At 31.6% G+C, this 10,918-nt stretch overlaps 1 protein-coding gene across 2 annotated transcripts; it reads left to right on the forward strand.

Moving 5' to 3' along the window:
• The first annotated feature begins 8,788 nt into the window (after positions 1-8,788).
• On the forward strand, positions 8,789-10,673 carry LOC108484679 (uncharacterized). 2 transcript variants are annotated; one of them, XM_017788560.2, is made up of 2 exons: positions 8,789-8,893; positions 9,433-10,673. In XM_017788560.2, exon 2 carries the CDS (start codon positions 9,480-9,482, stop codon positions 10,437-10,439), a length of 960 nt encoding a protein of 319 aa, XP_017644049.1. In that variant the 5' UTR covers positions 8,789-8,893; positions 9,433-9,479; the 3' UTR covers positions 10,440-10,673. The 2 variants fall into 2 exon arrangements, with proteins under 2 accessions (XP_017644049.1, XP_017644048.1); XM_017788559.2 differs by having other exon boundaries at positions 8,797-8,893; positions 9,430-10,673.
• The last annotated feature ends 245 nt before the right edge of the window (positions 10,674-10,918 follow it).

Consider the following 10,918-nt stretch of genomic DNA (forward strand, 5'->3'; position numbering starts at 1 on the left):
AGAAATCGTACACGGATTTGAAACGAAAAGACGTTGAATTTCAGATCAGTTATAAAGTATTTCTAAAAGTTTATCCGTGGAAGAAAATTCTTAGTTTGGTCGTAAAGGCAAGCTGAATCCGCGATTCATCGAGTCGTATGAGATCATTGAAAGAATAGGACCAGTGGCATATTGACTAATATTATCGTCAGAACTAGAAAAGATCTACAACGTGTTTCACGTGTCGATGTTGCACCTATATAGATTAGACCCATCACAGGTAATTTCTGCGGCAGAGATTGAAATTCAACCCGACATGACATACAACGAAGAACCGATCAGAATTTTAGCTTGAAGGTTAAACAGTAAAGAAATAAAAGCATAGCTTTAGTGAAAGTGTTGTGGCAACATCACGGGATCGAACAGGCTATGTGGGAGCCTAAAGAAGCTATGAGAAAATAGTACCCTAACCTTTTTGCTGGTAAGATTTTCGGGGACGAAAATCCCTAAGGGGGAGAGTTGTAACAACCCATTTTTGGTCAAATCGGAATAGTGGTTTTAGAACCATAAACCCAATGTTGAAATAATTATTTTGTTATTTTTTTAATATCTACAGCATGATAATATGATGGTGTGAAAATTTCATTAAGAAATTTTATCGTTTGAGTGTTTAATTCGATAAAAAAGGACTAAATCGCGTAAAGTGAAAAACTTGAGTTCTATTAGTTAAAGGTATCAAATGGCTATGAAATTAAACAGTGGAGGTCCTTATGTTGTAATTAGACAATGTTTAATGTAAGAGGACAAAGATGGACATGCATAAATGAATTATAATGAATTATATTAAAGGTTAATTTAGTAATTTGGTTAATTAAAGTAAAAATAAATAAAACAAATTAAGTATCATCTTCCATTATCATTTTAGCAACCGAAATTAAAGAAGAATGGCAGCCATAGGATTTTAAAGTTTCGGCAACCTTAGTCTCTTAAAATAGCTATATGTTTTGTCCCGTTTTTAATGATTTTTGTATTTTTGAAATAGTTGCATCTAGGTCTAGCTAGCCCAAGGACTATTTTGCTAAAATGTTAAAGATTTTAGATTTGCCATTGATGAATACATGACTATTTTGATGTTTAATGGTAGATTATGAATATTTGATGATAGTTATACAAGTTTTGTTAAGTGATTTTTAGTGAAAATACAAATCAGGGATTAAATTGTGAAATGTGGAAACTTTGTGGTTAAAATGTGAAATAAATGAAAAATATGGGCTACTAGGGTCCTAATTGAAATTCGGCTAGCATGCATTTAGGTGGAATTGCATGAATTTGTGTTTTTATGAAATAAGGACTAAATTGTAAAATGTGAAACATTAGGAACAAATGTGTAAAAGTGCCTTAATGTGAATTTTTGGACTAAATTGAATAGAGAGATAATTAAATAAGTTAATTTTGATTATATTTAGATCAAGAAAGGTGAAATACCGACTTAGATCAGAGAAAGAACAAGGTTTCAGAATAGTTAACTCGTTTCGTTGTTTTAAAATCTGAGGTAAGTTCGTATGTAATAGGTTTCGTTATAAATGAATTTTAAATGCTTTGATATTGCATAAACTGTGAATATGAGACTACAGACATGATCGAAAATGATTCGACGATGATTCAGAATTGAAAATCCCCGTCCAACCTTTGGAATAGATTAGGATATGAATGACATGTCATTAAGGGTTATTGTGATTATATTATCTAGTGCTGGTCTTGTACATCCTACTAGTGGCTGAGTATACCGACATGTGTTGCGGTTACTTGACAGTTTGTGTGAGCAGCACCATGTAGTTACGTCTTGACCCACAGCTTGTGTGAGCAAGCTCGTTGATAGCTCGAGAGTGAGCATATATGTGATATGAGATTGAGATAGCTTCGGCTATACATGTGGCACTTAGGGTGCAAGTTTCCTGAGTATCCGATAGTATTCCGAATGGTTCAATAGGTAAATGAAAAATATGGTTGAATGTAACACCCCTAACCTGTAACCGATATCAAATTAGGGTTACGAGGCATTACCAGACAAACAGAACATTTCAGACCAATTCAGAATCACAAATATTATTTAATATCATTTCATAAGCAATCATCTCTTAAGATGGTCTACGAAACCTAAACCATACGTTTAAGAACGGTTAGAGCTAAACCAAACACATTCATAAAATTCAGAACATAGAAAATATTTCAATTCTGCCGTGTGCCTCACACGCCCGTGAAACCAGGCCGTGTGCCTCACACAGGCATCAGACACACCCATGTGAACCAGTCGTGCCAAAACAGGGTAACCATACTGACTTTCACCCACGGCCAATAGGCACGCTCGTGTGTTATGGTCGTGTCATACTTGGCTAGCTACTAACTTTAGCCCACGGCCACATGATACGCCCGTGTCCCCTGACCGTGTGGCACTATGCAGGCTTAATTTAAGCCAATTTGCCACCCCTTAATGGGTCTAATCCTACAAGCAATAATATATACAACATTCATACCAAAATTTCCAACCAGTTCCATGCTTAAGAATGAACGAAACAAATTAGAACTTAACATATTACAAGCATACACCAAAACTATACACAAACTTATCATTTGTTAACCAACTCCTATTGCATAATATATACACAACAAAACTTATATACATAGACCTTCTAGCCTATACATGTCATACTTTAAAATATGTACACTTTCAAAAGTACCAAAATGAGATCGATAGTGGTGACGATCCTTGACTATCCCTGAGCCTTCAGTAGCTACGATAACTGCAAAACAGACAATAAACACACAGAGTAAGCTACAAAGAGCTTAGTAAGCCAAATACAATTGGTCTAACTACTAAAGCATATATTTACAATTCACCTATATAGATTCATAACCATTTCATAGAATAATTCATAAACTTAACCATGCTCCTTTTGTTTGCATATATGTCAAGCTTCATTTCCATACATATTTCATAGAGACAGAGTTTTTCATATTCAAAAATTTAGTACGATACAAACGTACCTGCATAGGTTATACATTTCATATACTCAATCTCAAGTTTCGTACACTATCATCAGATGGGTCAGAAACGATATAGATGCTCATAAACAAGTACAATGCCGATGTCCAGACGTGGTCTTACATGTAATTCAATATCGATGCCTCTGTCCCAGACAGGGTCTTACATAAAATCAGATACGATGCTGATGTCTCAAACATGGTCTTATACGTAAATCTCAATCGAGGCCTGTGTCCCAGACACGGTCTTACACGATGTCTCAGACAGATGTCAACTTTTCTTAGAAACATACAGAACTTTCCAGATATTAACATATTAACATACTTTAATCCAAAGATATTTATCAGGCACTCAAGGCCATCCAATACAGATTACAATTTATATGTTCAGAATTTATTTCAATTAACACGTAATTGTAATTTGACTTACGTCGGACGGATTTCGGATAAAACGAGTCGACTATTCAACTATTTTAGACTTTCCTCAATCTAAGTCTAATTTTCATTGTTCTTGATCTAATACAATACAAATTCAACCATTAAATAATTCATTTCATTCAATTTAATCCATATACACATATTTAGGGCACTTTGCATTTTAGCCTTTGCATTTTCACATTTTGACAATTTAGTCTATTTTTCACAAAATCACAAATATGCAAAATTCACCAAGACTATAGCTTGGCTGAATATACATGACTTCCATACCAACCCAAATAATATATTTAATTTACAATTTAGTCCTTCAAAACCTCATTTTCATAATTTAGTCCAAATAGCTCGATTTCATCAAAAACTCAAAGACAAAACTTATGAACCATCTACCAAGCCTTCATAATTCATTCAAAAACATTACAAAAATCATGATATCAACAATGTCATTTCATGAAATCTTTAACAGAAACATAAATTCAGACATGGGTTTTGAAGAACACGAAGCAACGATCACAGAAACGTAGAAATTATCAAAAATCGAGTTAAAACCGTACCTTAATCAAGCAATCAAAATGCTGAAACCTAAAATGGCTTTCTCCTTTTTCTTTTTCTTTGATTTTCGGCTATATGCATGATAATATGGCCAATTTCATGTTTTCATTTTATTATAATATACATTAATATGCATTTTCCAATTTTGCCCTTTAATTAACAAATAAAAATTCCATCCACTAATGTCCATACTTGTCCATGCATTAGTACAATGGTCCAATTGACATGCAATGACCTTTATTTTAAAAGCCAAGCCAAATAGGTGTTTTAGCATCTAGCACTCAACTTTTACACTTTATGCGATTTAATCTTTTTTCATAATTAAGCACAGAAACAGACAAATTAAATCACAGAAATTTCATAGATGTAAATTCACATATCACAGACACAAAAATAACATTAAAATATTTTTCAGACTCGGATTTGTGGTCCCGAAACCACTATTCTGACTAGGGTCAAAACTGGACTGTTACATTGAATATGAGATTGATACGAGATGGTAAAGGTATGTACACGAACCATATAAGCTTTAAATCGAAGAAATTTGTGAAAGACACATTTAATCTTATGATTGAAAATATGAAAGGTTTGTTAGTTAATATGAGTTACATGTTAATATGTTCAAATTGTTGAATTGTGCATTTATGAATAGACTGAGTCTATTTCATACGAGCTTACTAAGCTATAAAGGTTATTTTGTTTGTTTTATCGTGTCTTATAGTGATCTCAAAGCTAGCTCAGGTTTTGGGATCGTCGGAAACTTCGTCACACTATCCTACTATCACTTTGGTACTTTTGAGCTTATGTTTTGGTTATGTGCCGTGTATAGTATTATGGTTATTTTGGTTATGAGTTGATAATGATTTTGTTCATTTGAAATGGCTTATAAATGTTAAATGTATTGGTTTGTTTATAAGCCATGAAAGTTGGCTTAATTTGATTAGTTTGGTTACGTATATATAGGTGTGCATTTGGCCTATGTTATGTGAATGAGGTTGGTGTTGTGATGTTTATTGGTAGTTGGTATTGTGAATGTCAAATGGTTGATGTTAGAGAACATACATGTTTGTGAAATTGAGCATATTGATGCATATTTGGAAGTGTATAATTAGTTAAATTGTATATGTGATTTTTGGTGTAAATGGTATGGTCTATTTTGTGACTTGTGTGTATTAAGAAAGGTGGTATAGAATATGTATGAATTAGGCTTGAATTGATTGGTTTAAATTCCAAACTATGCTTATGTTTTGATGCCAATTGGGTTGATGTAGTTGTGCATAAGTTTGGGTGGCAAAATGGCTTGGTAAATAGCCTATTTTTGTCTACACGGGCGTGTATCCTAGCCGTATGTGACACACGGTTATGTTACACGGCTGTGTGTCCCCTAGAATTGGATTATAAATAATGTCAGTATGCTCCACACGGCCTCACACATGGGCATATGACTTGGCCATGTGGCATTAGTCAGTATACCCTACAAGTTCAACACGGCCTAGCACACGAGCGTGTATGGCCATTTTTAGGGCACACGGGCATGTGTATTGGTTGTGTGACCGAAGTCAAAGAGTTACACGGGGTCGAACACGAGCTAGGAAATGACCATGTGCTTGCATTTCGAGTGTCCACATGGCCTGTGACACAGACATGTCTTTGGCCGTGTGAGACACACGGCCGGGCCACACGGGCATGTGTCCCTTGTTTTATACAAAATTTTCTAAGTGCTATTAAAGTTTCTAAAGTTATTAGTTTAGTCCCAGACCACCCTAAATGCTTGTTTTAGGCCTCGTAGGCTCGTATTAGGGACTATATGAATATATTGATTGATAATTGCATAAAAGTTGAAAATGTATGAGTATATGTATGTATAATTGTTGTATAAGTTCGGTAATGCTCTGAAACCCTATTCTGGTGTTGAATACAGGTGAGGGGTGTTACAAATTCCATTATTATTTGATACTTATAGCTACTAGAACTCAACTTTTACATTTTATGCAATTTGTTCCTTTTTATAATTTAACATGAAATTGATAAAATTTTCTTATCGAAATTTTCATACGTCTTTCCTATCATAATGCAGACCATGCAATATTATTAAAATAAATTTTCTTTATATCTCGAATTTGTGATCCCAAAACCACTATTCTGATTTCACTGAAAATGGGCTGTTACAATATGTCTCAACCGTGTGAGTCACACGGTCATGTGACTGTTGCAGTCCAAGTTTTCTAACTTTTTATTAAACTTTCCAAATGTTTTCAATTTAGTCCCGGATTGTTTCTAAAGTATATTTAGGGCCTCGAGGGCTCGATTAAGGGATGTTATGAATGTAATTAGATTATGTTTGGCATTAATGTATGAATTGAATGATTTAATGTTTTGCTTGTACAGTAATGCTTCGTAACCCAATTCCGGCGAAAGATACGAGTTAGGGGTGTGACACGCCCCATTTGAGTTGGTACCGAATATTCTTTTGCATTGCCTCCTAAAAGGAAAATCGAATTCTACTTGGATACGCAACAATATGGATGTTTGGGAGAGGCCCAATCAACGAAGGTTATGTAGCTATTTAAGAACCCACGACATACGAAGGCAACATGTCCACAATTGAGGGATAAATTGAGGCCAAAACCTTGTTAACATATTTTATTCATTTTTTCTAACATAATTTTATTCTTCATCTTTTTTCGTACAAAATCTATTCATTCTTTTCTATACTTCACAGATCGTTTGGCATATATGGTTAATTTATCCCAAAGAATAAATCATTCTATATCATATTGAATAGGATTTTTTTTTCTTTTTCACTTTTTAACCATTAAATATTAACACACACCTCTCCATTTTCTAACTTTCCAAAGACATGCATGAAGCAATACAAAAAATCCTTAACCAAAAAATGGAAAAGATTAGAAAAAGTATGATTTTCTATAGAGACAAAAAGGAAGGTTTCCGGTTTTGAGGCTTCAAATTTAGAGACGAGGAAGATGATACAAAGTAGAATAACATATATTGCAACGGTGGCCCTTGAAGGAGTAGAAGATGGCAAAATAGATGGTGGAAGTTTCAAATTTATTTTGTAGATCTAGGTAGTGTTGAATGTTTTTAGCAAACTTAATTGAAAAATATGAAAGCAATTTAGTTGAATTTTGAGTATTTTGGGCTAATGGCTAACTATGCATGGTGGGCAATGACGACAACAATGACAAAGGTCAACTAATTTTTTAGTTTGATGGCGGTTTTTGGAAATAAATTTGAAAGGTTGAAAAAGATGAGAAGAAAGAAATTGAGCGAAAGAATACGACAATGGGTGAAAATAATAATATAATAACAATAACAATAATAACAATAATAATAATACTAAATTTTATATAATAAAGTTTTAATTTTTATATAAATATTTTAAATTATAAAAATAATAAATTATAATAAAGATAGTAAATTTTATTTAAATATATATAATTTTACATAATTTTTAATTATAATTCATTTAGATTTACATAAATATTTAACAATATAAATAAATTTAATTCAAAAATGATAATTTCATTTTACATTAAAAGTATTACTCTTATATTTTAAACCATTTATATTATGATTATAAAAATTAATAAACTATATTAAAAATTATAAATAATTTTATAATAAATTTTATTTTTAATAAATATAATGTATTTAAAAGTTTTTTTATAAGATATTAATTATATATATAATTTATTTTTCTTCTTAGCATAAAATTGTCATCTTTATCTATTCCTTGCCAATTAAATGCTTATTTTGTTCAATCCAATCAAACTATTATTATGTTCATATTATTCTATTATAACTCTATTTCATTATCATAAAAATAATATTTTATTAGAGTTTTATCTCATTTCATCCAATCAAATATAATGTAAATTCTCACATTCCTATTTTAAAAAACTAGTTTATATGCATTGTATGTGATTTTACACATTTAATTTTTAATTGTTTTTCTAAAAAATGTATTTTTAATTATTATAATTAATTTATAATTTTTATTCAAATTATTAAATATAATTAAAATATATTTACTTATTTAATAATTCAAATATAATAAAAAGAATTTTTAAATATCATATTAAAATATTGTTATTTTGTACATCAATAAATATTTTTAATAATATTAAAAAATATTTCAATTCATATTTAATACATGCACTATTTAACATACAATATAATTTTTACTTCATGTAATCATTATTTAAAATAATAAATATTATTAAAATATATTAATTATTTTGATAATTCAAATATAATACTAATAAAAATTCCTATTATTAAAACATTTGTACAAACAATAAAAATAATATATTTTAAAATAAACTCTTCACTATATCATTTTTATTTTTATTTTTATTTAATATTAATATAATTATATTTATTTAATAATATAAATATAAATATAAAATTTAGATTTATTATTATATATATTTGAAAATATTTATATATATTTATATATTTCTTTGATTTTTAGAATTAGTATAAAATTGAGATTATTTGTAACTATTTTAATTTTTAAAATGATGTCTAAACTAATATGATATATAAAAGTTAAGTGCTAAATTTATTATTATATTATTTTTTTAACTGCCACGTCAGGATACCGTTTGTGATTTTAATAGGATTGATCAAAATGACCGAATTATATAATGTATGTGCTTAAATTGTAAATTTTTTATTTTAAGTATTTAAAATAAAATTTTTGTTAGTAGAATCACTATTTGTGACTTTATTTTTATTTTTATTTAAAAAAAAAACAATAGAAGAGATGCTATATAAAATGTTTTGGCCCATTTCCGTCCTGCAGTTCATTTGAAGCACTCACATCACAGGTTAGGTTTGGCGCGATCTTCATTTCTCAAAGGTAAGCTCTCCGCTTGTTTCCTGAGAAAATGAAGCAACTCATTTTTATTTCTTTTTGTATCCATATACTTCTGGCTTCTGCATCAATAGTAATTTACAATGAGAATTCAAACACAAGCTTAAAAGGCTGAAATTGGGAAGATTTTATTTCTAATTCACTAGCTCTGCTGAAATTATACTTCAATTAATCTACAGAAATGTCTTCATTTTCTTAAATTTTAAGCTGTCTGTAGCATATTTCTGGAAATTTTATTTCATTTACTGTCGAAAACTGCTAATAATATTAATTTTCTATATAACATGGGTTTATGATAAATTTTCCCTAATTTACTCAAGCCCTTAACTTTGTGAACTATGATCGAAAATTTCTTGCATTCTGTAAGATTGTAGCTAATCATCATATAGACTGATATGATAACCATTTATGAACGGAGTCGTTGATCACTGTGTTTCAAGAATTTGACAGGTATTTTACATCTGCTGAATCACTCTATTGAGTGCTAACCAAGTTTTTCTGTTTTGCTCTCAAACCCATAGCAGTGTATTGGTTTACACTTCTGTAGTAGCAAGAAAAGAGCAAGTCCAATATGAAGTTTAAGGCATTTCTCACCGAACATGGGGTGAATCTCTTAGAAAGGCGGTTTCTACCAGCCTTGGACAAAATGGGCAAGATATGCCACTTATTTCTTACCCGAGACCATGCTATCTTCCTTCACAACCTTCTGAATGGCGATGGGGTTCAGTGCATTGCACAGTTTCGAAAGGAAGCTCTCTTTGATGACTATCGCATCTCAAGTCAGAATGAGGACCGCATTGCTTTTGCAATTGATGTATCCCTTCTGCTTCGTGCTGTTCGGAGTAGTGTAAGCATATGTACTGAATTTGGTAATGGACCTTCTGCCAACCGCCTCCAAATTAAATTGGTTAAGAAGTTGCCTCTCAATTGTACCCAGCCGATGCCTTTTCTTACCTTTGAAACCAAGGGTTACAAGTCTGCTGTCATTCAGGATGTGCCGATATCAAAACCTTTATCTAGGGCTCAAGTGCTTGAGCTTCAAACTGCACTTGAACTGGCACAAGATATACCCCAGACTCTGGTTCAAGTTCCAGAATTGAACCAGCTGCAGAACTTTGTGGAACGGATGAAGCAGGTTGGTGATATGTTAAATGTATCTATAAGCAAGTATGGAGATCTTCATGTGCAAATCTCAACAACTTTGATCACACTTGGTGCTGAGTTTCGTAAATTGTTGGTTATTGGTGAGCAAGCTGAGGCGCCATCTGATGATAGGAATCAGAGTGCTCAAACTCGGTCAGAGAGGGCAATCTCGAGGGGAGATGCACAGCGTGTTCAAGTGAGTGTAAAGCACTTCTCTAGGAGTCTCCACTGTCACCTGGCAAAGCCGGACTGTACGTTTTATGGGATTGCTCCGCAGGGTTCTTGTTTGACCGTGATATTTCAGTTCTTCATTCCTGGTACTCATCAAACTGATAAATCAATCAGTCTTCATTGCAGGCTTCCTGTGCTTGACCCGGGGTCAAGTTGAAACTTAATCAATTTGCCATCACCACCGGATTTACAGCTTTGAATTCATAGTAAAAGTTATTTAATGTCTTTCTTTTTAACTCAAAACTAGTAAGGTTTGCAAGTATAGCTTGCACCCTGGCGCTCCATGTTACCATTATATATCCCATAAAACTTGGTTCAAAATCCCAACTCTGAAGCATATGTTACATATGAAAGTAATTGCAGAAACAGATTTTCTCCCTTGGTCACCAAATCATTAACGTCTGGTTTATTTGGTTAGTGTATCAAATACTAAAATATATCAGTGACCGAAACCTTGTTTAGTATATTAGTATTAAAATAGTTGTATTAACATTAGTAGTAAAATAAAATAGTTCACTATTTTGTAGACAAAAATGTTGGATGAACAAAACGTGAAATGTTTTTGTCCTTAATAAAAGGGAAAATTTTCTAGTAACTCGAAGATTTTAAAATTTATTTTATAATATACTCCTAATT

The sequence above is a fragment of the Gossypium arboreum genome, chromosome 6 (assembly GCF_025698485.1).
Source record: "Gossypium arboreum isolate Shixiya-1 chromosome 6, ASM2569848v2, whole genome shotgun sequence".
NCBI classification, from domain to species: Eukaryota; Viridiplantae; Streptophyta; class Magnoliopsida; order Malvales; family Malvaceae; genus Gossypium; species Gossypium arboreum.